This window comes from Theropithecus gelada, chromosome 16 (assembly GCF_003255815.1).
Source record: "Theropithecus gelada isolate Dixy chromosome 16, Tgel_1.0, whole genome shotgun sequence".
Classification (NCBI taxonomy): domain Eukaryota; kingdom Metazoa; phylum Chordata; class Mammalia; order Primates; family Cercopithecidae; genus Theropithecus; species Theropithecus gelada.
Window position 1 is genome coordinate 66,285,112 of NC_037684.1, and position 27,570 is coordinate 66,312,681.

Sequence of the window (27,570 nt, forward strand, 5' to 3'; positions counted from 1 at the left end):
TGTCTCATAAAAAAAAAACAAACCAGTGAAAGAAAAGCCAGTGGGCTCAGAACTGCCTGCTGTCACACGGTAGCTACAGCATGAACAGGCTCATTTCTGGGGACTTGGTCTGAGATGGCAGCACTCACTGTCTCCCTAGGAAATCCATCATAGCTGCCCCATGTCCCTCCCCCACAAGGGGGTTCCTTTCTTAATTTTTAAAAAAATTTAAGTAATAATATAAAGAAAATGCTTTTGAAAGCCTAAAATAATTTTTGATAGAAAACACCCATGTTCATATCACCTCTCCCACACCTCAGCTGATTTTCTAGAGGTAATATTTTCCCATCATTTCCAGTTTTGAGCTCTTCTGCTGGCAGCTGTCATATGCCTAAGCAATACGCTTTGAATGTGCTCTTTCACGTCTTCAGGTCTCAATGGCAGACAATATCCAAAGACTCCCTGCTCTGAAAGGTGAGGATCTGGCCACTCGCATTGCGTCCCGCCTCCCTCTTCCGATCCAGTATTCCAGAGTCCTGTGATTACCTCTGGTCCTTCCTGTGGTTCCCTGTGCTGCTTCAGGTAAACTATTCAGACCAGGGATTACTTTTTCTTCTGAGAACTTTACGCAGGCCCTCACCTCCCTTCCACAGAAGCTGAGACTGTCACGCTCAAGGCATTAAAGATTAAATTCCCAGCCCCAACCACACCCTTGATTTTCATGCTCTGCTGCCAGATTGACTCCTGAAGTCGAAAACCAACAAGTGTGCTTCACACACCATAGGATGGTGGAGACACAGGTAAATTAGCTCAACGTGGAAGCCAGGCTCTGGGGACTGAAGATACCACAAAAGAAACAGACAAGTCCCTGCCCTCAGGGAGCTTACAGTCTAGCACGGGAGAGTGAAGATCAACTAGGAACAGGATGCTGGGGATGTTAAAACAGCAGGCGGCTGTGATCTAAAGTGACTGGGTGAGGGCTCTAAATTGAGTGGTCAGGGAAGGCTTCTTGGAGGAGGTGACATTTTCAAAAGCCACACGAAAACAGATGTTGTTCTCCCTGCTGATGGGTCCCATAACCTGCCTTCCAGAACCTCAGACCTAGGTGTCTCCCAAGAGCCCCCTGGACAAACTTTCCACCTATTACAGGAATGTCCATTTCGGCCGGGTGCGGTGGGCTCACACCTTTAATCCCAGCACTTTGAGAGGCCAAAACAGGTGGATCACTTGAGGCCAGGAGCTCAAGACCAGCCCGGTCAACATGGCGAAACACCGTCTCTACTAAAAATACACAAATTAGCTGGGCATGACGGTGCGCACCTGTAATACCAGCTACTCGGGAGGCTGAGAAACAAGGATCGCTTGAACACGGGAGGGAGAGGTTGTAGTGAGCTGAGACTGTACCACTGCACTCCAGCCTGGGTGACAGAATGAGACTCTATCTCAAAATAAAAACAAACAAAAAAGAATGTCCATCTTGACTGTCTCTGCTTGATTACCTTTGCAGATGGGGAACTCACACCCTCACAAGGTCTCCCTCACACTGTTTCAGGTGTTTTATTTGAAAGCTGCCTTGTAAACGTCTGCCTCCTTTTAGCTTGTACTCTGTGATGTCCACAAGAGCCACATAGAGCACTTCTGTCCACACTTCAGGTCTTCCTGCCCCTGACAGACAGGAAAGAACTCTGATACCTCACCTTCCCCAGCCATCTCCTCCTGCTAAGCGCCTGATGAGGAGTGTGCAGGAGGCCACCAGAGCTGCTGCTGGCACTGCCAGGGAGACTCCAACCTGCTTGGCAGCAGGCCTTATGGACCACCCCCCCAGGCCCGACCCCTCCCTGGGTTTGCTACATCAGCCAGGTTTAAGACCCAGGACCCATAATCTCAGCCTCTCTACTGAAGGTGGTGTCAGGGCCCTCCCACTTGCCCCAAAGCAGATATTGGACATTACCTGTTGGAGGCAGAGAGCTCCTGTGAGAGCCAGGGCTGGCTGGAATCCCAGGAGAACTGCTGGGACGTTCCCAGGTGGTCTCTGGTGAAAGAAGAACAAAGAAAATCACTTTGAGAATGTCACAGGGCAGAACCCGAGTTTCACAGAACAGAAGGAGATGGTCAGAGCTGGAGAAAACAGAGACAGTCAATTGCCCTCCTGCCCAGTCCTGGCCAGACAGGACCCTGCTTTCTGCTCCCATATCCATCCATCTCCCTTCCTGCTCCTTGCCACCCACCACCATCCCATGACCAGAGCTTCTTTTTGCTGGGGTTCCTTCTCGATGAGGCTGGGGCCAGAAGGAGCTGGACTTCCTGTTAAGAGGTCAAGATCCTCTAAAACATCCTCTGCCCCAACCTGCCTCTTCATCCACTCCCACTCTGTCTCGAGGCTCTAGACTCTTCTCCTGGAACCCTGAAGTTGCCAACTAGGTATTTCTCCCTGAATGTCCACTGTTACCTGAAACTCCAAAGCACAGATGAAAGAACACTGGCTTAAGAGTCTGTAAAGAGACAGGGGCCCTCTGCCACCTGGGGTGACTTCCAAGTTTCTTCCTGATTTCGGAGTTCTACGTCTCATTTAAGCTGTAACTGCTGAATTTGCCTGGTCACCTCTCCCTCTTCCAATGCCCTGCTACAGGCTCTGATCAGAAAGAAAACTGGCCGTGCACGGAGGCTCCCAGCTGTAATCCCAGCACTGTGGGAGGCCTTAGGTGGGCAGATCACTTGAGGTCAGTTGTTCGAGATCAGCCTGGCCAACTTGGTGAAATCCTGTCTCCACTAAAAATACAAAAATTAGCCAGGCGTGGTGGTGCGTGCCTGTGGTCCCAGCTACTTGGGAGGCTGAGGCAGGAGAATCTTTGAACCTGGGAGGCAGAGGTTGCAGTGAGCTGAGATTGTGCCACTGCACTCCAGCCTGGGAGACAGAGTGAGATGAGAGAGAGAGAGAGAGAGAGACAGGGGAAGGAGGAGGAAGGAGGAGGAGGAGGAAGGAAGAGGAAGGAGGAGGAGGAGGAGGAGGAGGAGGAGGAGGGAGAGAGAAAGAGAGAAAGAGAAAGAGAAAGAGAGAGAACTAATACTGCAACTACAGTATTGTCCCCCAAACAACATTTTACCCATTTCACTGCCGTGCACAGAAACTTCTTATGAAGTTATCTAGTGATAAAAATAATACTTTCTCACTATATACATTTGATAATGCAAGAAAACACACAAAAATAAATATCACCCATCATCCCACCATTCAGAGGTCATCACCATCAACATTTTGGTATACGTATGTTGACTGGTTTTCTAAGCATATGTTCCTCTTTAAAATAAGACAAAACCAAACTGTAGATTCTTTTCACGTATCAATTTTTGTGAATATCTTTCCAAAATCTGTCCAGGCGCAGTGGCTCACGCCCATAATCTCAATACTTTGGGAGGCTGAGGTGGGTGAATTGCTTAAGCTCAGGAATTTGAGACCAGCCTGGGCAACATGGTGAAACCCTATCTCTACCAAAAATACAGAAATTAGCCAGGTGTGGTAGCACGTGCCTGTGGTCCCAGCTACTTGGGAGGCTGAGCTGGGAGGATTACTGGAGCCCAGGAAGTCGAGGCTGCAATAAGCCATGATTGTACCATTACACTCCAGCCTGGGTGACAGAGCATGATCCTGTCTCAAAAAATAAAAATAGACTGGCTGCAGCGGCTCATGCCCGTAATCTCAGCACTTTGGAAGGCCAAGGCGGGCGGATCACTTGAGGTCAGGAGTTCGAGACCAGCCTGGCCAACACGGTGAAACCTCATCTCTACTAAAAATAGAAAAATTAGCTCGGCGTGATGCACGTGCCTGTAATCCCAGCTACTCAGGAGGCTGGGGCACGAGAATCGCCTGGTCCCAGGAGGTAGAGGTTGCAGGGAGCTGAGACTGCACCACTGCACTCCAGCCTGGGCGACAGAGACAGACTCCATCCCAATAATAAATAAATAAAGTAAAAATAAAAATAAATTTAAAAATCTTTCCAAAATCATTAAAGGGGGCGGTATAGCAAAGTGGTTAGGCTCTGTTTAGTGCGGTGATTCTAGAGCCAGATTGCCTGGGTTTGAATCCAGTTCTGCCTCTCACCACCACTATCCTTGGCCAAGCTACTTACTCTCCATGCCTCAGTTTCCTCCTATGTAAAATTATTTCAATAAGGTATCCACCCAAGGGAGATACTGTATTAATACCAAAGGCCCACATACATTCCTCTAGCGCTAAGTCATTTTTAAAGTTAGTCTGACATGAGGCTATAACATTAGTTAAAAATCCTATTACTGAAAATTCAATTGTTTCAAACAATAAAAACAAAACTGGGTTCTTGACTCAACTTCGCTCCTACACGACCGTGCAGCCCTAGGCAGATCACACCATCCCTCTGGTCCTCTGATGCTTCATCCAAAACAAAGAGGTTCAGCTACTTGGTCTCTTAGGCCCCAATATTCCCACTTTCTAGCTGTGATGGGTGGTCTTAAGGCTCATGGTTTGGGTTTCGTGAACCTGGGCTCCAGGGGCAGGCATAACAGGGGGTAATATGGTCCCTTCGTGTCTCAAGGGAGAGAAAACAGAACGGAGGGTGATCTGGAAAGCAGAGAGGGTGTGAACATAAACAAGAGAGTAGTAGGGTCTTTTATGAGGAGTGACAGGGAGAGAGGCTGCCAGAGGGCTTAGGAGGTTCCCCTAGGGATGCACTGGCTGGCAAGAGCAGGAAGCCTTCGAGAACTTACTTCAAAGACCACTGCCCTGCTTAGGGCCCACGTCATCAGCCATTCATAAGCTGGGTGACCTCTGGAATCACCTGAACTCTGTATTTTGTTTTCCTCAACTATAAAATGGGGATGAAAATGGTACCTAAGCAGGGTGGGAAAGAGCATTAATTGGGTTCACCTGTGCAAAGCACTTAGGATCACATTGGGCACATGGTATGTGCTATCCCAGCATTAAATAAAACAGAGATAAGCCTGGTGGAGCTTAGATGAGCAAAAGCAGCGAAGTGGGCATCCCCAGGAGAGGCGGGCATCCCCAGGACAGGCAGGNGCGGGCATCCCCAGGACAGGCGGGCATCCCCAGGACAGGCGGGCATCCCCAGGACAGGCGGGCATCCTCAGGAGGCAGAGGCACCATCCAGCCTCAGGGTCCCTCCTAGGGAGGCTTCTCTTCTCTCCTGCCCATTGCATCAGGCCTGCCTAGAGGCCGCACCGTTGCCTTCACATCCACAGAGTCAAGACTGGGTTCCCCTCTCCACCCTCTCCTCCTGGGTTCCCTGGGTTCCCTGGCAGCCCCTGGACACCCAGGGACAGGGCTCACTCACCATCACCAGCTCCACCCTATGTCCCATCCCTCATATCTAATTGGTTCCCAGGGTCTGGAGATGCCCCTCCATCACGTTCCTCTCCTCCTCTCCATGTCACTCCACAGCGAGTCTGCCTGCCTCTTGAAATCCATCCACTCACAGCCAGTGGACCAGTCACCCAACAGCCCAGCTTTCACCAGAGGTCCCTCAACGGCGAAAATCCCTGGCTGGCTCCTTTCCAACACGGCATACAGAATCAATTCCAAAGTCCACTGCCCTCCTGGCAAAGTGCTCCAGGGTCCCAACCCCGACTGCATCCAGACTGACATCCCACTGGCTTCACTTCAGGCCCAGTTAACTTGCCTCGCCAATCTCTGAATACGTCTTTCCCGTATTCACTCACGCTCACTGCCTCCTGCTCCCCATCCCTGGATATCACAACCTTGTTCACTCATCAAGTCTCAACTAAAATGTCTCCTCCACCATGCAGCCTACCAAGATTGCTCTTCTTCCCTGCAAAGAGTTCTTCCCCAGATTCTCTAGAGTGGGTGCTGTAGTGTACCACCCAAATCTCTCCGGCTGCAGGGGCTCATAGCTGAGTCCCTCTCAGGGCACTGCCCTTAGCCAAAGAGAGCTGCCACGCCCAAGGCTATGCCTAGGTTAGGGGTGCAGGGTGCACATCTTATGACTGGCGTGAGAGGGGATCAAAGGCCCACCAATCCCCTTGTTTCAGATCAAACAATTCTGAAAGCCCCTCCTAGCTCAGAGCTCCCCATAGAGGGGCCGAGGCCTCCTTGGTGGCCGCATTGCAATGCTGCTTCCTTCCTTCCCCAGGGGTTGCTCCCAGGAGCACACACCCTACTGAAACTCCTGCAAATAAATCCGCCTCAAGTCTTCTTGAGAACCTGGCCTAAGTCCCCCAACACTCACGTTCCATCCAGCTTTTTTTGTAGGCAATCAGCACTTTGTCCATCCCTCAGACAGCTCAGATCCTAACCTTAACACCTTATCTCCTTGAGGGCCGAAGCCATGGCCGGTTCGCCCTCTCAAATACGACACCTGGTCTGAAGGATGCAAGGACAGATGGGCCAACAGAAAGACAGACGTTGTGACAGCACAAGAGAGATTCCGACCTGATATGCTCTTCAGCTCTCCAGGAATACACAGCAGGAAAAAGGTCCCCGAAAACTTTCCCTTTGTGCCGCTGCCACCACCCCTTCGGTGGCTGACACCATTGACCTTATTTTAAAAGGAAGTCCCACCAGCTGATGCACAGACACTGCCTTTTATCGTCTGGTTGGAGCAGAGGTTCACAATTCATGCACTGACGACTCTTTCCATCCTTGCACCCATTCATCCATCGCTGTTTGCCTATTACCTGCGAGCCACCACCAACCACTGTGGACCCAAAATAAGATCTGGACTATTTAGCAGAGAAGCTGCTGGTCCCTGTTCCTCTCCCCGCCCCACATCCTTGAGCCCTCCTGTGAAGGGAATTACCAGCAGCAGTGGCAGCCAGGATGGCAGCCAGGAGCTCTGGGGGCTGCAGGAGGAGGCTCTGAAACCCTAGGTGGATGCTGGCCTGCAGTCTGAATGCTGCTGTCCATGTGGGGACCCAATGGGAGGCCCCCTTTCCCTGCCCTCACTGGCCTGGTCACTCCCAGACCCTCCATAAGTTGAAGTCTCTGTAAGTATCCTATCCCTCCACTCTAACCTCCAAATAGGCCCCATCAGGGATGATGCAGCTGCCTGAAGGATTCAGTCCAGTCCATTTCCTTGTCTTGGTGAGCTCTGACCAATCCAAAACCCAAAGACACTGTGAGCCTGCGGCAGGGATGGAGCTGAGCCGAGCCAGGCCAGACCACGCAGACATCTGGAGAGAGCCACTGGGGCTCTGGCTGGGTGACATCACCAGCAGCAGGACAAGTCACCCCAGATGACCATGCCACCCACAGGGAGAAAGTCGTGTCCAGGTCTTTTCCAATACAGGACTCCCTCATCTGCTTGCAACATACCAGCCTCCTTGACCAAGTCACGGTAAGACTGAAGCGACAGCTCCAGGTCTCAAGAGACGCTGGATTGAGGCCCTTTTGCATTCTCTGGACGTCCATCCCTGCGGTCTCAGGTCACCCCGGATGACTGCTCGGACTCTACTAACAGAGCCATGGCCACACAGGCCCCCAAGGCTCTAGGAGGAACAGTGCGGTCAGAGTGGAAGAAGTGAGATGTACTCTGGGGAGCCTCTTCCCACCCCACCCAATTCACACAAAACACATTTTTTTCCTAGTGGTAGCTAGAACTCCATTCAGACCTCTTCCGATGACACCCAGAGAGCCAAACATATGCAAATGAACTGGCCATGGAAGAAATCAGTCTAAGGGAGGTACTATTTTAGCATCAATGTTAAGAGACAAAGATGTTCATCTTCTCATCAGCAAATGACAGTGTCTACCCCACATCGAATAAAACCTATACAGACAGCTGGGCACAGTGGCACACGCCTGTAGTCCCAGCTACTTGGGAGGCTGATGTAAGAGGATCCAGGAGTTCAAGTCCAATCTGGACAACACAGCAAGACCCCATCTCTATAAATGAATAAATGAATGAATGAGTGAGTGAACGAATAACTTGTAAAGTTAGAGTCTAGTTGAGAGGTTGAAGATTATGTAAATCTGAATTTCAGAGCACAGAGGCTCCTTCTTTAAAACAGTAATAATAAAATTTAAAAACAGCGAGCTAGGCAGAAGTTATTAATTTTAAATAGTCACTTCCGGGCTTCATTTCCCCTTGTCAAGGCTGTATCCTGCCTGCATGAGGAATATTGGGCTCCAGTGGCAAAGCCACAAGGAGCCCCTAGACCTAAGTCACTGGTTATGGTGATTGGCCACGGGTCCATCTGCAAGCCTCTGGCCCCCAGTGGCCTCCTGCCGGGGCTCATCCACTTTTCTTGGCTTGTGCTGGCTCTCTGCTGCCCCCTGTGGTTATCAGGTAAAATAACCACAGATACCAGAGCAGAAGGAAATGGGCTTTGGGGTCTTGACTTTTGATCTGAGATTCCTGCAGTCTTTTGCTCTTTGCCTCTCTTTTTATACTCACCTTTCTACTTGTTCTATCTCCTCCTCCCTCCCACCACCTTTTCTTTCTTCCTTGCCCTGGTTTGGTGGTCTCCCTACCCATGGCTTCTCTCCTTGCCTTGTAGTCCTCACAAGGAGGGTCTGCCTGGGCTATGGCTGGGTTTTTCTAGACATATGGCAGCCCTGCCACTCCGTTTCTCAGCCCTTGTCCCTTCCTACCCAGAAGCTGGCTTGCCCCCAGGCCATGTTGCCCTGTCCTCCAAGCGAGCCCCAGTGCCTTGGCCCAGGCAGACGTAGAATTTGCAATCAGCTCACATTCTCCTGGAGGCCCCTGCTTATCTCCTTTGGCCAATACAACAGCAGCAGTTCACAGAGACCTGGTCCCCTCCCCTGCACCAGAGTTTCCTCCATCTCTGGCTTTTCAATGCCTTCTAGTACAGTCATTGCTACAAGACATCTGAAATCCCCTCTTAAAAGTAAATGGCTGAGGCAGGAGAATTGCTTGAAGCCAGGAGACAGAGGTTGCGGTGAGCAGAGATCGCATCATTGCACTCCAGCCTGGGCGACAGAGCAAGACTCCATCTCAAAAAAAGAAAAAAAAAAAGTAAATGATATTTAAATCACAGCCACAGTTTCTCTACAGGAAAGAAACGATTAATCTCTGAAGAACCATTTACGCCTAGTCACGCCAAGCCCCTCCACATCTGGCATCTCCTTCAGTGGTCACGAAACACCTATGAGATAGGTGCTGTCATTTCCTCTTTTTTTCAGACGGAGTCTTGCTCTGTCGCCCAGCCTGGAGTGCAGTGGCGTGATCTCAGCTCACTGCAAGCTCTGCCTCCTGGGTTCACGCCATTCTCCTGCCTCAGCCTCCTGAAGAGCTGGGACTACAGGCGCCCACCACTATGCCCGGCTAAATTTTGTATTTTTAGTAGAGATGGGGTTTCACCGTGTTAGCCAGGATGGTCTCGATCTCCTGACCTCGTGATCTGCCAGTCTCGGCCTCCCAAAGTGCTGGGATTACAGGCGTGAGCCACCGTGACCAGCCCATTTCCACTTTTAATGGAAGGAACTGAGGCCTCAGTGAGAAGTGGCATCTCTGGAACTCGGTCTGACAACAAAGACCCCCATTTTCTGGCCACACTCACCATGTCTGAGCTCTAGGCTGGGACTCTGGGAGTTGCAGCAAAACAATGTATTTTAATCTATAAACCACCTTTTATTTGAGAACCATCCTCAATATGAATATTATTATTATTATTCATTCAATACTCATTTGAGGGCCTATTCTGTGTCAAGCACTGCGCCGGACACGGGGTTATATCGCAGGAAATGTAAGTGGTTAAACTCCTCCCTCCTCCTTCAGCTTAGATTCTAGTAGTCATTATGCCATTCAATCTTAAATTAATTTTAGACACATGCACAAGTGTATAAAATGTGTATGTGTATAACATTTTCCGTATGGGAAAACTTAAACATTTTCTAATGGGACTCGGGGAGGGAGTTGTGCCAGGAGACAATAAATAAGCAAAACGTATCAGGTTAGCTGTTGGTACACATTAAGGAGAATAAATCAGGGAAGGGGACAGAAAGTGTTATTAGAAAGAAGCTGTAATTTAAGAATGGCCAGGGAAGGTCTCATCAAAAAAGGAACACAGAATAAAGATCTGAGAGAAATGTACTATGTATCTATTGCTACATCACAAATTACCCCCAATTTAAGAGTTGGAAACATCAAATGTTCATTATTTCATATTGTTTTAGTGGCTTAGCTGGGCAATTCTGCCTCAGGTTCCCCCATGAGGTTGGCATCAGGACGTCAGTGGGTGCTGCCTCATTTGAAGGCTTGACTGGGGCTGGAAGAGCTACTTGTAAGAAAGCTCGCCCTAAGGATGCTGGCAGGAGCCAAAGTTCCTTGCCAGGGGGCTCTGCACAATATGGCTGCTGACTTTGCCCAGAGTGAGCGAGCCAAGGGGAAGCAAGGCAAAGGGCACAATGTCTCGTATAACCTAGTCTCAAAAGTGACACTCCATCATGACTGTCAGAATCTATCAGTCTCATGGACCACCCAGGAGGGAGGGTGGGAAGGGATGACATAAGGGTGTATCAGGAGGTGAGTGTGTTGGGGGCCATCTTGGAAGGCTCCTATCACAGAGGGAAGGAGCAAGACACACACATATTTGAGGGAAGAGAATCCCAAATGAAGGGAACATAAAATAAAAACGTTCTGAGGCGGAAGCACGTCTTTCATCACAGAGAGCAGCAAGGAGGCTAGTGTGGCTGAAGAGGAATTGGGGGGAGGGGGAAATAGAAGAAGATGAGGTCAGAGGTAACAGGGGCCAGACTGGATCATCCAGGGCAGTAGTTCTCAAAGTATGGTCCCCGGACCAGCAGCATCAGCATTAGCTGGAACCTGCTGGGTGCCCTCTGGGTGATTCTGGTATACTCTCAGGTCTGAGAATCCCTTATTAAGAGCTCTGACGCTGGCATCTCACAGAGAGGTGTTCAAAAACCCCAGATCTATTCTTTTTAACAATGACCGTGTTATTCAGCCTCGGTTTCCCTGTTGTAAAGTGGGGGATAGCAGTACCGGGGTCCCAGCTTCCTAGTGTTGAGTACAGGACTCAGTGAGGTACATACAGCTCTCAGCACAGTTTCTGACACAGACACTGAAGAACAACAATAAGACAAAACAAAAAACCAAAACCACCTCCATTCCTTCCTTCCTCTTCTTTACTTCCCAACTTCTACCCCAGAAGCTGGCTCCCTGCCTCACCCCTCCTTTTGATGCCTACAAGGAGCACATGTCCCAAAAGAGGGGTGCTGGGGTAAAGAGGGGGCTAGAATGCCTTCTTTAGCATTGCTCTGGTGTCGGGCTATCCCTTAGTTAACCAGGGAGACATCACTATGAGTGGTCCCCAACTTCCCACTCACAGCTGCTTACAAAATTCTTAGGGCAACCCTACAATCTCAGTGGGGAGCAGGGGCTCCTGTGCCCATTTCACAGATGATACAGAAACTGTGTTACTGACGGGATGAAGCCGAGGTCCCATCAGTGGGGCCCTTTGACATTTGCTAGAACCAAGCTCTGGTCTGGCTCCAGCCTGCACAGAGGGCCTGTGAAAGAGCAGGGCCAGGAATCCAGGAATCGTCAAGGAATTCGAAGGGTCACAGGGAGTAGGGGGTGCTGCCTGGAGCTGTCCAAGCCTGTCTCTCAATTCCCATTAGGGTCCCTGATCTACCAGCCTCCTTACAGGGTGCAGACCCGTGCAAACACACTGGGAATCCATGAGCATTTAAAAGAAGATCACCGGCCGGGCGCGGTGGCTCAAGCCTGTAATCCCAGCACTTTGGGAGGCCGAGACGGGCGGATCATGAGGTCAGGAGATCAAGACCATCCTGGTTAACACAGTGAAACCCCGTCTCTACTAAAAAATACAAAAAAAACTAGCTGGGCGAGGTGGCGGGCGCCTGTAGTCCCAGCTACACGGGAGGCTGAGACAGGAGAATGGCGTAAACCCGGGAGGCAGAGCTTGCAGTGAGCTGAGATCCGGCCACTGCACTCCAGCCTGGGCGACAGAGCAAGACTCCGTCTCAAACAAAAAAATAAAAATAAATAAATAAATAAAAGAAGATCACTGACCCAAACTTGGGTTGAAGGGCAAGGAAGGTTGACTGCAATGTTGGAGAAATGTGTCTTGTCACCGAGACAACAGGTGCTGGTAACTTACCGCCAGCTCATACATATGATTCCCATCTTATGGTTGAGAAACTGAGAAGAAACTTTATCAAATCCAAAGCCTGGATGTTCCAGATCCAGAACCTAAGCACAGGTGTTTGGCAAAGCTCTGGTCTCATTTCCCAATCCAGTTACTCACCAGAACTACTGGGGCCACTTGTTAGAAATACCGATGCCCAGACCTCACTCCTGGAGCTTCTGGTTGAGTAGCTTGGGAGGAACTCAAATCATCATTTTTACCAAGCGATCTCAGTGACTAACCACAGGCGGGGAAAACTAACTAGTATACTCCATAGTAGGAGAGTCATGGAACCCAGCCAAGGATCAGGAGGCACCCGGACCCAGACAACAGCCCCAGGGGGTGGGTTAGACTTAGGATCAGGCAAGATACATGGTAGCAATGTAGAGTAATTTAAGGAACTCCCCAAAACCTAAGAGCCGTGGCTTTGACATGGGTCTTTGCTACTTGAGTTCCCAGGGGTGCTATATGAATTAAAAGAGATTGTCACAAGTCCATGAGCATGACTGTGTCCTCAGTCTTTCTAGAATAGGTGAAGATGAGGAGAAAGGAGAAGGCACAAAAGCAGTAAGTGCTGCAGTGAGGGACGCCCAGAGGGAAAAGGTTCCAGGGAAAAGGTTCCAATGTGTGGGTACAGGCAGCAACAGTGGGGGAGGTGCCTCTAGCAGGGCCTGGCCTCCTTCCCGAAGTCTTATCTTAAGCCCCTGAGGGCCAAGTCCTGAGTTACAGGACAGGAAAGACAAGTTTTAAGCAATCCTGCTCCCAGGTGTTTGGAGCTGACAGGGACAGCAGAGCTGAGGCGGCCAGCTATTCTCACAGTGGCATGAAACCGGAAGAGTCCAGGTGACCTAACAGTGCAGTGCTATGCTCCTTGTCAATTCATTCAGACTTTCTGAGCACTGGGGAACGGCAGCGGGGCTCACAGCATCGTCTCTGCCCTAGGGAGCTAACAGGATGGCTGGAAGAATAATCTCGTTCTGCCTCAGCTACATCCCCTGCTTTCATACCTATCCCTCCTACCAGATGTATTCAGATGTTGTGACTGTATTGAACAAATGTGGACCTGTCTCCCGGGTACCAAGGACACTCAGCAATTGTTTGATGAATGAATGAAGACGCAGCTCAAAGCAACTATTAGAATTACGTTCAGTAACACGGCTAATAGCTGATTTTTCAAGATACATGTGTATATGCATGTAGATTAAAAGAAAGATAGAGAGACAGAGGGACAGACCAAGGCGGCGGCCAGGGAGACAGATAAAGCCTCTATTCCCTTCACGCCGTACGAACTACCGATCAGTCAGCAGCCCAGTTTAAAAAGAGCAAAGAGCACATACAGGTGATTTACAGACACCTGTATTGCAAATGATCAATAACCAAAAAAAAAAGATGCTCGTTCTCATTCAAAATTGGAGAAACACAAGCTAAGACTGTAAGACACTATGTTTCCACCCATGGGATAAAGAAGCTCCTTTGTGACTGATAACCCCTATTTAACCAGAGTCTGCAGAAACAGGTGGGAATGCCTCTCTGTGAAAGGCAATTTGGAGACATCCGTCAAAAGCCCAAATGCACGTGTCTTTTGACCTAACGACAGTTTTAGGTGTGCAATAATGTAAGTATGAAGGTATTCTGTGGAGCACTTTTCATTAGAGGGAAAAGACTCTTGGGAAGTAACCTAAATGTTCGCCAACAGGGGACAATGATGTATTGACAGGGTGGCGTTCTGCGGAGCTCCTGAAGTGCATGACTGTTGGAGTGAAAGGCTCCAAAACACACTACGTGTATAAAAGGTTCTCACTTTTAAAAAAGGGTGCAAATAAAATGTCTGTGCTTGTGTATGCAAGGCAAATGTGCCGAAAGAATACACATGAAGCGGCCGGGCGCGGTGGCTCAAGCCTGTAATCCCAGCACTTTGGGAGGCCGAGACGGGCGGATCACAAGGTCAGGAGATCGAGACCATCCTGGCTAACATGGTGAAACCCCGTCTCTACTAAAAATACAAAAAACTAGCCGGGCGAGGTGGCGGGCGCCTGTAGTCCCAGCTACTCGGGAGGCTGAGGCAGGAGAATGGCGTAAACCCGGGAGGCGGAGCTTGCAGTGAGCTGAGATCCGGCCACTGCACTCCAGCCTGGGCAACAGAGCGAGACTCCGTCTCAAAAAAAAAAAAAAAAGAATACACATGAAGCATTTGATGCTGGTTCACTCTGAAAAATGAAACCAAAGTAAGAAGACCATATGTGTGTGTGTGTGTGTGTGTGTGTGTATAAATTTTTTTTTTTTTTTTTTTTTTTGAGACAGAGTCTCACTCTTTCTCCCAGGCTGAAGTACAGTGGCATGATCTTGGCTCACTGCAACCTCTACCTCCCGGGTTCCAGCGATTCTCCTGCCTCAGCCTCCCGAGTAGATGGGAATACAGGCATGCACCACCACACCCGGCTCATTTTAATATTTTTATTAGAGACAGCGTTTCTGCATATTGGCCAGGCTGGTCTCAAACTCCTGATCTCAGGTGATCCACCCACCTCGGCCTCCCAAAGTGCCAGGATTACAGGCATGAGCCACCGCGCCAGGCCAGAAGGCTCTATTTTTTATAGTATATCCTACTTGAATCTATAAGAAATTTTCATGATCGATAAAACTTGGTGTAGGAATAGAGAGAAAGACCAAGGGGAAAAGACCAGAAACAGATCCGGCCAGACTAGTTTAGCATATGGTAAGGAGGTGCTTCTCAAGGCAATGGTGAAAGGCTGAATTAGTCAATGCTGTTTGAACAATGGGCGAACTATTTGAAAAATACTGAGGTAGGTCCCTTTCTCATTCATTTTCAGAAATTAAATTCCATATGGTTTAATATTTTAAAGTGGGGGGGAATAGTCCATAAGACTACTAGAAGAAAATATTACCATCTTTTATTGGTAAAGACCTTTTAAAGTGTGGCCTCAAACGGCAGAAATCACAAAAGGAAAAGGTTGGCGTATTTATCTATTAAGTGGAGTTTTATTTATTTTTTATTTTTTTGAGACGGAGTCTCGCTCTGTCGCCCAGGCTGGAGTGCAGTGGCTGGATCTCAGCTCACTGCAAGCTCCGCCTCCCGGGTTTACGCCATTCTCCTGCCTCAGCCTCCTGAGTAGCTGGGACTACAGGCGCCCGCCACCATGCCCGACTAGTTTTTTGTATTTTTTTAGTAGAGACGGGGTTTCACCATGTTAGCCAGGATGGTCTCGATCTCCTGACCTTGTGATCCGCCCGTCTCGGCCTCCCAAAGTGCTGGGATTACAGGCTTGAGCCACTGCGCCCGGCCTATTAAGTGGAGTTTTAAAAATCACAATCAGAATAATAAAACATAACAAATTACAATCATTTGCTACATCTGATAACAAAGGAAAAACTGAACCGTTTCTCCTACTCTCGACCCAACACCACTCAACACTTCTGACATCAGGTAAATGGGGGTTTCCCCCGTCATACTAGCCAGCAAGTATCCAGCAGACACCAGCACAGTATCCTATAATTTAATTTGATTCTGATCCTGTCTACCTGGAGACAGCGTCAGATCCCACAGGCTGAAGCCTCAATCCCACAAGGCTACTCCCTGCTTCAGACACCAATCACAAGCAGCAGGTTGTCACCTACACGCCTGATAGATAGGCTATAAATCAGGGATTCTACAACTCCCTCCACGGGTTCGATTCCTTTGCAAAAGCAGCTCACTGAACTCAGGGAAACACTTTACTAACCTTTACCCACTTATTACACAGGCTATGACAAAGGATACAGATGAAGAGGCAGATGGAAGAGATGCATAGGGCCAGGGATGGGGGAAGGGGCACGGGGCTTCCATGCCCTCTCCAGGTACCACTCCCCAGGCTCCATGTGCTCAGTTAACCAGAAGCTCTCTACACTCTTGTTTTTCTAGGTTCTTACGGAGGCTTCAGTATATAGACATGATTGATGCCATCATTGGGCATTGACAATCAGCCTCTTTCCTCTCCCCAGAGGTTTGTAGGGTAGGGGCTGAAGTTCCAAGCTTCTAATCATGCCTTGGTCTTTCCTGTGACCAACTCCCATCCTGAAGCTGCCTAGGGGCTCCCAGACACCCATCGTCTCATCAGCAAACAAGAGACAGTCTTAAGATTCTGGAGATTCCAAGGGTTTATGCCAGGGAGCTGGACAGAAGACCAAATATATATTTCACAGTATCCAGCTACACATGTTCAAGACTCTTCTCTAAGAAACTGCCCAAATCCTAGTTTGGATCCACATGCTATGGGTGTGACTACTTGGCTGTTGCTACTGGACCTGCCAAGAGTTGTATGGAACAGGACTTGGGGTGGTCCCCTTCCACCGTAAGTGGCCACTTCTGCCAAATGGCTGCTGAAGAAGAAAAGGCAAGACTGCGGAGAGAAAGATGCATGAAGAGAACTCAGAGAAAAATGAGGCATCGGCCAGCACTGTGGCTCCCGCCCATGATCCTAGCACTTCAGGAGGCCAACGTAGATGTCTTGAGTCCAGGAGCTCCAGACTAGCCTGGGCAATATAGTGAGACCCCGTCTCTATTTTATAAAAGAGGAAAAGACAGAAAGAAAAAAAGAGAAAGACAGAAAAGAAAAAGAAAAAGAAAAGAAAAGGAAAAAGAAAAAGTAGCAGCATAAGACATCACAAGTTCCCACAGTTAGGACAATCAATCTTGGCACCTAATTTTCCCATCCTTACACCCGCATTTCTGTGAGATGCCCCCATATCCCTCTAATAAATGCCCTTTTTTCATAAGTTAGTATGAGTGGGTTTCTAGTCCTGTAACAAGACGGTCCCCGCCCAAGGACATGCATCAGAGCACACTGCCCTGTAAATGGCCAACACCGGCCCAGAGGCCATTAGGCTGACATCTGGAATATTCTTCGGGACCATGTTGAACTGTGGCTTTTTAACAGGCTTCAAGCAGTGCTTCTATAATCTCTCCATGGACAATCATACCACACAACTGCTCGGAAACTTCTCCCATAAAATGGCATTTTTCCACTTATGCATCAACTTTTTGTTGTTGTCTTCTGAGAAACTCAGCCTTTATTAAATTCAATTGCTTGCACTGCTAATCCATATATAGAAGACTTTCCAGTAAAAGGTGTGACTTTATGTGTATAAATTATGCTCAAGGCCAGGTACGGTGGCTCATGCCTGTGATCCCAGCACTTAGGGAGGCCGAGGCAGGTGGAACACTTGAGGTCAGGAGTTTGAGACCAGCCTGGCCAACATGGTGAAACCCCGTCTCTACTAAAAATAAAAAAATTAGCTGGGCGTGGTGGTATACGCCCGTAAACCCAGTTACTTGGGAGGCTGAGGCAGGAGAATTACCTAAACTCGGGAGGCGGAGGTTGCAGTGAGCCGAGATCACACCACTGCACTCCACCACGAGTGCCAGGGTAAGACTTTATCTTAAAAAAAAAAAAAATTATGCTCAAAATCGCTGAGTATTGCTTTTCACAGGACTTGGGGGAAATAGTCAGAAAGAGCTAAGGCTATTTTGGGAAATAGAAATCAGCAATAATCTCTCAGGTGCAGCCATAAAGCTACTTGTAAACTTGCTGGATTCTCAAGGAAGAGGATGGCCATTTAGCCCCATGGCTCCTTCAGGCACACAGAAAAAGTCCTTATCATGAACCAGCACTGTAAAACATGTATAGAAATTCTGGGCAAAAAAAAAAAAGCTATTCTCAAACATCAAAAAGGGCATTCAGGATAGAAAAGACCACAGAAAATGAAGCAGAACTAGGCAGCATTTTATAGTTGAAGGAAATAAGGAAATAAGATTCCTTGGGAAATTGCAGGAGGTTTAAAAACCTCTCCGCAAAGAGGACTGAAAACCTCATCTGTGCAGGGGAATGGTAAGATGCTAGGAACAGGGGCAGCCTGAAAGGAGCACATCTCAAAAGTCAGAGCCCATCAGAATCACTTGGAGGACTGGTTAAAACAGATTGCAGCTGTTAGCCATTGATGAGGACTTGGTCTGTTTCATACTGAGATGGTCAGTTTCAAGCCAGTCCTGTGATGCTGTGTGATATGAGCATCACAGTTCCCTGGAGGGAGCATTAAAATGCAAATTTCTGAGTCTCACCCCTAGAGTTTCTGACTTAGTAGTCTGGGGTAGGGCCTGAGAAACTGCATATCTAATAAGTTCCCAGGTGACCCTGATGCTGCTGGTCTGGGGACCACACTTTGAGAAGCGCTGGTCTAGAAGGCGACCAAGAAGGGCAGGGTTTTCTCTGCACCAGCTGCTACCTTTATCCAGGTGTTGGAGGTAGGACCCTTTAAAAGAAAGGCACAAGAATCAAAACAACCCACCAATTACTCTTGAAAGCACCCTCTGCCTGCGCCATTTCCTCCAAACGGGTGGTAATGATGAAAACTACAGGCCGGGCGCGGTGCCTCACACCTGTAATCCCAGCACTTTGGGAGGCCGAGATGGGTGGATCACGAGGTCAGGAGATCAAGACCATCCTGGCTAACACGATGAAACCCTGTCTCTGCTAAAAATACAAAAAATTAGCCAGGCGTGGTGGCGGGCACCTGTAGTCCCAGCTACTCAGGAGGTTGAGGCAGGAGAATGGCGTGAACCTGGGAGGCGGAGCTTGCAGTGAGCCGAGATCACACCACTGCACTCCAGCCTGGGCGACAGAGCGAGATTCCGTCTCAAAAAAACAAAACAAAAAAAAACAAAAAAAAACTACAGAAATGACATCAGGTTGGTCAGAGAGATCTAGGAAAAGAGTGAACGCAACAGGGCAGATTCACCGAGTCGTGAAATCAGCCAGGTCCCCAGATACTCAGGTCATCATAAAAGTTACTTGAGATTTTCATCTCTATCTCTAAATTCTGCTAGTGAAGAAAGTTCTGCGTTTGCATACCTTGTAATAAGAATCTACTCTTCATATGAAACAGTGGAGCCATCTGGGTGGCACTGCGGCATTCAAAAATCACCTAATCACCGTGTGCCCCGGCCCTTTCTGTTCTTCCACTTCCCAAGGCTTTGCCTCTGCTCTGTCCTCTCCGTACCTTTCTGCAGTGGCACCCATCTCACCAATCAGCACATATCATTTGTATATACTGGGAGCAAAAAGCAAGTGAAGTCTTGGTCTGAGACAAGGAATCACCATCTCCTTGCCTTCCAGCCTGGCACACTCCTTCTCCAGTGGCAGAGAGCACATGGGCTGGGTATTATTGGGTGTTCCTTGTATCACATAAAAACAAACAAAAAAAGCCCTGGGCCTTTTCAGGCTCAGGTTCAGGTTCACACAGCCTGGCCCTGGAACAAACCCCTGATGGCCAGAACATAAGAGCACTTGTTTAGCTTAGCAACACCCCAAAATACAGCTAGAAGATTCAAGCCAAAGAGAGGCAAGGGACATGAATGGAAACAGAAATCTGAGAAAGATCAAGAGAAACAGAGGAGCACGAGGGTTATGCTGGGGAATGGGAAGTAAAAGAAAGCCTTAGCGCTAAGCTCCAGCCCTCTCCTCTATTTCAGAGAAATTATTTTTATCCTACTTATAAAAGTAATGCAGGTCTAGGGAAGAAACATTGGAAAACACAGAAAAGTAAAAAGAGGAAATAAAACCCTCCCTAATGCCATGCCTTGGAAAGAAGCACCGTGAACAAGCACCTTCCCTGCAACTTGACGAGGTGGCGTCTCACTGCGGGGAGGCACCCAGCCAGCAGGAATCAGGGAAAAAAAGGAAGTAGAGGCAGAAGCTGAGCCCTCCTCTGGAGCAGCCATCAGGGTTGTCTCCCGGGGGAAATACAGAGCCTGAAAGGTTTTAAAAACTAGCCCAACTCTCTCTTTTAGAGATGGGGGAACTGCAATGTCGGGATCCTGGAAATGCAAGGAAGAGCTTAACATACCAGGAAACAGCAGAGCTGCAGGTAAGACCTTCAGCCAAGTCCTCTCTGGTATGGTTCAGAGCAGCCAGGAGAAGGATCACAAGTATTTGGAAATGAATTGCTTTTTAAGTCCCTCTTTTCTGCAGCTTGTACCAAAAAACAAAATCACATTTTAAAAATATCCATCTTTCTTGGAACTGGTACCAAGACAGCTCTTTTAAGCAAGAGCCTGTACTCCACATTCACCGATGGCCTGGCAAGGCTACGGGAAAACAAGCCACCCTTTCTGTTGCTCGTGCCACCTGAACCTCATCCCGGGTATTGAAACGTAGGGGACGGATGGCAACCTGTTTACAGCATCCTACAGGACACGATTCCACTGCTCAGGTATCAGTGCTCAAAGATACCACAGTGCGGGGCGGGGGAAGCGTGTCAGTTTCCAGGGGGCTGTAACGAAATACCACATTACTGGGCGGCTTAAAGAACAGAAACGTCTTGTGACAATTCTGGAGGCCAGAAGTCTGAAATCAAGATACTGGCAGGGTTGACTCCTTCTGAGAATCTGTCCCAGGCCTCTCTCCTAGCTTGTGGTGGCCTTGGGCATTCCTTGGCTTGTAGATGGCTTTCTCCCTGTGCCTTCGCAGCGTCTTCCCTCTATGCGTGTCCGTCTCTGAGTCCACATTTCCCCCTTGTGATGAGGACCCCACCATATCGAATATGGGTCCACTATGCTCCAGGAAGAATACTTTTTTGTTTGTTTTTTAATTATACTTTAAGTTCTAGGGTACATGTGCACAACGTGCAGGTTTGTTACATATGTATACATGTGCCATGATGGTGTGCTGTACCCATTAACTCGTCATTTACATTAGGTATATCTCCTAATGCTATCCCTCCCCCCTCCTCCCACCCCATGACAGGCCCCAGTGTGTGATGTTCCCCTCCCTGCGCCCAAGTGATCTCATTGTTCAATTCCCACCTGTGAGTGAGAACATGCGGTGTTTGGTTTTCTGTCCTTGCGATAGTTTGCTCAGAATAATGGTTTCCAGCTTCATCCATGTCCCCATAAAGGACATGAACTCATCCTTTTTTATGGCTGCATAGTATTCCATGGTGTATATGTGCCACATTTTCTTAATCCAGTCTATCATTGATGCGCATTTGGGTTGGTTCCAAGTCTTTGCTATTGTGAACGTGCCACAATAAACATACGTGTGCACGTGTCTTTATAGCAGCATGATTTATAATCCTTTGGATATATACCCAGTAATGGGATGGCTGGGTCAAATGGTATTTCTAGTTTTAGATCCTTGAAGAATCACCACACTGGAGGACCACATCTTAACTTGATCATTTCAAAGATCTTATTTCCAAATAAGATCACATTCACAGGCACTGGCGAGTTAGAACTTGGACACCTTTTGTAGGACACAACTCAACCCGTAACATGAAGCAGAAGGCTGGGGCTGGCTGGGGGTGATGGGAGACGGGGATAGAGGTCCAGCGAACACCTGGAAGTTGATCTGGGGATGAGAAAGTCTGGACAAATGAGAAACAGAGGAGCCTGGGGGTTCCGTAGCAGAGACTGCAGGTGTCTGGCATGGCCCAGAGGGGCAGTAAAGAAAGCACAGGACAGCCATGCTCCAGCCACGGCACAAGTCCACGCAAGTGTTCACCCAAAGCCCATGAGTATAGTAATATTGATTATGAAAACAATGACACTTTCTGTACCACTTGGAAAACTGCTTTTGCTCTGACCTCCCCACGCCACATGTCACCAGCCACCAAGGCCCCCCACGGGGTCCCCACAATCTGGCCAAGTTTTCAGAGTGGAAGTAGGACCCTGTCCCAACATATTACTCCAATAGTCCACCCCTGTGGCAGACCACGCAATAAATGGCTTGACTTTCGACTGATCTCACAGGAGCCACTTTCTGGGGCTGAGGGTATCTTTGGACACACAGACAGGCGTTAACCACAGCCGGCGAGAGGGCAGGAGCTTCATGCCACAGAAATGTCCAGGGTGCCTGCTACCTGCACAGCACAGCTCAGGATCCGTCCAAGGACGACAAGACCCCAGTGCATCTCAGTGCCCCTTCTGCTCCGCGGGGCACAGTGCTCACAGGCAGCGGGCGGGCAGTAAACACAACATCCTGCATGACTAACTTCTCACCCTGTTTTCCTCCTCCTACACCTCTTGGATGAGTACTGCCCACTTTGGAATCCAACTCAGAATGAAGTAACAAAAAAGCCATTGCCCCTCTTGGATGAGTACTGCCCACTTTGGAATCCAACTCAGAATGAAGTAACAAAAAAGCCATTACCCCACTCCAAGGTCTTCCTCCAACAATAACAATCTCATAGATGGGACCTCATGCCAGCTTTGCACAGGGAGGCACCGTCTCAAACAGTCGTGGGTGGTGAGCTCGTATGGGTTGCAACTCAAGGCCTCATAGGGTGTTTGGAGGTGGAAGGACTCTCAGCACAATATTCAGGCAGGAAAGACAATGGACTCCAACCCAAAGAATGTCTCATTTTCACAATCTCTATCCACTTCAGCAAGCATTCTGTCTTTGCAAACAAGTAGCCATTCACACTGTGTTCGCCCACACACACCACCCTTGCAAGAAGACATCCAAGAGGCTAATTAGATAGAGCCTGGCACACAGAAGGCATTTAGCAAATACTTGTAACTTGATAATCAATTCACATGGTCCTTGCCCACTCACTTATTAGAATATAACCTGCAGATCATTTCCATGTAGACTAGGAGTTTCACTGACTCCCTGGGACCTAACCCTTTAAAAGCTCACTCTGGTTATGTCCATCCAGACTGATCCTCCCTGTAGCCCAAAACTTCCCGCCGCACCGCAGGCTCCCATTCCCACACCCTACCCCACAGTCTCCACTCAAGCCCCAGAATGGCAGAGCTTCCTGTGCTAATGTTGGACACACATAAAAGCCCCAGAAAAAAGGCAGAGTAGGATGGGTTTTAAGATCCCTCTTGAAACTGGTGCTTCATACCTGTTAACTAATGAGTCCGCTCGCCCTAGATTTTTTACTCTCTTGCTTGGTTCCCTTTCACAACCTCTCATTTCCAAGTTCATTCATAAAATGTCTTCCTGGGCAGTGGCTCATGCCTGTAATCCTAGCACTTTGGGAGGCCGAGGTTGGACGGATCACGAGGTCAGGAGTTCAAGACCAGCCTGACCAACATGGTGAAACCCTGTCTCTACCAAAAATACAAAAATTAGCTGGGCATGGTGGCGTATGCCTGTAATCCCAGCTACTTGGGAGATTGAGGCAGCAGGAGAATCACTTGAACCCAGAAGGCGGTGGCTGTAGTGAGCCGAGATTGAGCCATTGCACTCCAGCCTGGGCAACAGAGCAGGACTCCATCTCAAAAAAAAAAAAAAAAAAAAAAAAAGAGAGAGAGAGATATATCTTATCTACATATATAGATCTATATAGAGATAGATATCTACATATACTATATATAGATATTATCTATATATACTAGATACGGTATATATAGTATACAGATAGATATTATCTCTATATATCGTATATACATTATCTATATATAGTATATATAGATATCTAGATATATATAATATATAGACAGATATCTAGATATATACTATAGATAGATATAATCTACAGATATACAGATATAGATGTTATCTATAGATATAGATAGATAAGATCTATATATGGATAGTATACTATATAGATAGTATCTATATAGATAGATGGATTATATCTATATCTATAGACAGATAAATTATATCTATATCTATAGATAGATATCTATATATAGTATATATAGATAATATCTATATAGTATATAATATCTATATATAGTATATATAGATAATATCTATATAGTATATAATATCTATATATAGATATCTATAGTATATACAGAGATATTATCTATCTATATATACTATAGATATTAATATCTAGATATACTATAGATAGATAATATCTATCTCTCTATATATACTATATTACCTATCTTGATATATATACTATACTAGAGACTGTCGACAGAAGCTTCCATTCTGTGTACACAGTGCTTAAAAATGCTGTTAGTTTTCAACATTGAAAAATAGAGAGTTTTGTTCATAAACATCTGGATATCTATTTTCTTTCAGAAAATCATGAGGTGTCGTCCCACCAGCCCCACCTTCCTACCTGAACACAGCTGGTTGGGGCTGAGAAGGTTACCACTACCTGCCAGTTTTTTAAAATACTCAGTTGAGCTGCTTCATGCATGTGTTTTCCGTGTTTAGTTCTATGAGTGTCTGAGTTTGGGTCCGATGAAAAGAGGGCGCCTGGTAATTTTGCAACAAGTATTACAGGTGAGGGTGGCATCAGACACAAACTCAGGAAGAGAAATATATATATATATAGATAGATAGATAGATAGATAAATAGAGATATAGATAATAGATATATCTATATAGATATAGATATAATAATATCTATTATATAGATAGATATATAGAAGGTAGTGGTTTGGAAGGACAGCTCTCCTGGATTCCAGAGGTCCTGACCTTGCCTGCGTGCCACGTCCCTGCCACCCCCAAAACATCATAATGCCATTTCCCTAGGAGTCCAGTAATCACAGACCAGCTCTTTTCAAAAAGAGTTCAAATCAAGCAAAAGTCATTCCCAATGGGTACACAATTCACAGTGGACCTGTACTTCCTTTGGCTTGTAATTAATGAGTATCGGTCGATCTAATGACTGATAGAGATCCTGCTATGGGATTACTGGCTGGACTCTGCTAAGCCACTGGACTCTGCCATGTAATGAATGGTAAAGAGGCAAGTGACGACAGGCCAGCACACTCGTCCTAACCCAAGTAGGCAAATTAGGATGCCCCAGTCTAAAGATCTCCGTAGAAGAGAAAAATGGAAGAAGAAGAAATTTTACAGCTCCTCCAAACCTCCTAGGTTCCTCGAAGGCAGGGATGCTTTTCATCTTGTTCAGATGCCAGGGTGCTAAGCAGAATGTACAAATGAAAACAGTAGGCCGGGCGCGGTGGCTCAAGCCTGTAATCCCAGCACTTTGGGAGGCCGAGGCGGGCGGATCACGAGGTCAGGAGATCGAGACCATCCTGGCTAACATGGTGAAACCCCGTCTCTACTAAAAATACGAAAAAAACTAGCCGGGCGTGGTGGCGGGCGCCTGTAGTCCCAGCTACTCGGAGGCTGAGGCAGGAGAATGGCCTGAACCTGGGAGGCGGAGCTTGCAGTGAGCCGAGATCGCGCCACTGTACTCCAGCCTGGGTGACACAGCGCGAGACTCCGTCTCAAAAAAAAAAAAAAAAAAAAAAAAGAAAACAGTACAAGCCCCAAATTCTTTGACTTAGCCTCGGCTAGAAACAAAGTTGAAAGCAGAGTGCATGCATATTTCTTTTAATAGTAAAAATACTGAGATCCAAACAATGTTTGAGCTATTGACCCTAAAGCTTTGAAATTTTAAGACCTGCCATTACATCCTCTTACACAGATAGGAATAAAGGCTGGAAAATACACACAAGTCAGCCATGCTGGAGACACTTAAGAATATAACACCGGCCGGGCGCGGTGGCTCAAGCCTGTAATCCCAGCACTTTGGGAGGCCGAGGCAGGCGGATCACGAGGTCAGGAGATCGAGACCATCCTGGCTAACTCGGTGAAACCCCGTCTCTACTAAAAATACAAAAAATTAGCCGGGCGTGGTGGCAGGCACCTGTAGTCCCAGGTACTCGGGACGCTGAGGCAGGAGAATGGTGTGAACCCTGGAGGCAGAGCTTGCAATGAGCTGAGATCACACCACTGCACTCCAGTCTGGGCGACAGAGCAAGACTCTGTCTCAGAAAAAAAAAAAAAAAAAAAAAAAAAAACACTTTCTAAAGGATGCCAAGAAAGTCATAAACGCCCACCATGCCCACACATGCCTGTTTGTAATGACACTTTTATTTCAATATAATTCACATATTATATTCACCCTCTAAAAGCATATAATATAATGGTTTTTGGTATAGTCACAGAGTTGTATAACCTGCACCACTACCTAATTTCAGAACATTTTTATTGTCTCAGAAAGAAACCTTATACCCATCAGTAGTCACTCTCCATAAACTCCAGCCCCAGGCAACCACCAGAGTGGTTTTTTGTGGATTTCTCTATTCTAGGCATTTCACATAAACAGAATCATACGGCACATGGCCTTTTGTGTCTAGCTTCTTTGACTCACTGTGATGTTTTCAAGGTTCATCCACGTTGTAGCATGTATCAGCCAGTACCCTCATTCCTTTTTATGGCTGAATAATATTCCATCGTATGGATAAAACCACATTTTGTTTATCTCTTCCTCAGTTGATGGGCATTTGGGTTGCTGCTGGTCATAATAAATAACGCTGCTCTGAACATGCACACACAGGTTTTTGTGCGGGCATGTGTCTCCAGTTTTCTTGGGTATACAGCTAGGAGTGGAATATTCTGGGTCACTGAATATTCTAGAAGATTTCTGGATCCTATTCTACACATTTATTTTTGTTCCACTTCCATATCTGAACCACGTGCTGCTCATCAGTGACTCCACCTAACAGCGAGGAACGCCCTCACACTGTTTTCCAATAAACAGTCTTGCAAAGTAACTCAGCTTCCTAGAATACAGCAAATAACAAAATCTGTCTCTTTTGTCTTTTTACTTGTGTGGGTCTTCAACTTCATACCAGCAGTGTGACTGACTCAAAGCCACTTGGCATTTGCCACAAATGACAGATGATTGGCCTTCAACACTGGTGAAAAATGAGGGGTGTGTTACGCACGTAAGTTTTACCTAAACGTTACACATTAGAACAGATATCCTAGAAGAGAAAACAAAACCCACACAGAAGCGGATTAATAGGAAGCTTTAAGCTCTCACAGCCTTCCACTAAGAATCCATTAAAGAAAAATAATGGAGCCAAAATTAGTCTTTATATAAATTAGGCTGGCTGTCTCTCTCTCACACACACACACGCACATGCACACAATCCTAATTTAATCAACCAAATGTGCCACATGCACATCTTTTTAGTCTCACATTTGCTCAACACAGATGGACAGAAGAAAATAGATGGATGTTTTTGGGTATAGAACCTTCTCAGAGTAACTTTTTTTTTTTTTTTTTTTTGAGACGGAGTCTTGCTCTGTCACCCAGGCTGGAGTGCTGTGGCCGGGTCTCAGCTCACTGCAAGCTCCGCCTCCCGGGTTCCCGCCATTCTCCTGCCTCAGCCTCCCGAGTAGCTGGGACTACAGGCGCCCGCCACCTCGCCCGGCTAGTTTTTTGTATGTGTTTAGTAGAGACAGGGTTTCACCGTGTTAGCCAGGATGGTCTCGATCTCCTGACCTCGTGATCCGCCCGTCTCGGCCTCCCAAAGTGCTGGGATTACAGGCTTGAGCCACCGCGCCCGGCCCAGAGTAACTTTTATTAACATGGAATTATCAGGGCCGTTCGTTCTATTTGGGGAGTTCGAAAACGATCCGATTATTTGTAACAAAGAAAAGTTAGAAGTGTTCTACTGGAAAACTT

The 27,570-nt window shown here is 47.4% G+C and overlaps 1 protein-coding gene across 5 annotated transcripts in view; it reads right to left on the reverse strand.

Annotated features, from left to right (window-relative positions):
• Positions 1-27,570, reverse strand: part of GAS7 (growth arrest specific 7) — a 286,811-nt gene that overhangs the window by 68,851 nt on the left and 190,390 nt on the right. For all 5 annotated transcript variants that reach the window (XM_025361025.1, XM_025361028.1, XM_025361026.1 and 2 more), the window contains one exon: positions 1,931-2,011. In XM_025361025.1, coding sequence (XP_025216810.1) covers positions 1,931-2,011 — 81 coding nt within the window. The remainder of the gene's footprint in view (positions 1-1,930; positions 2,012-27,570) is intronic.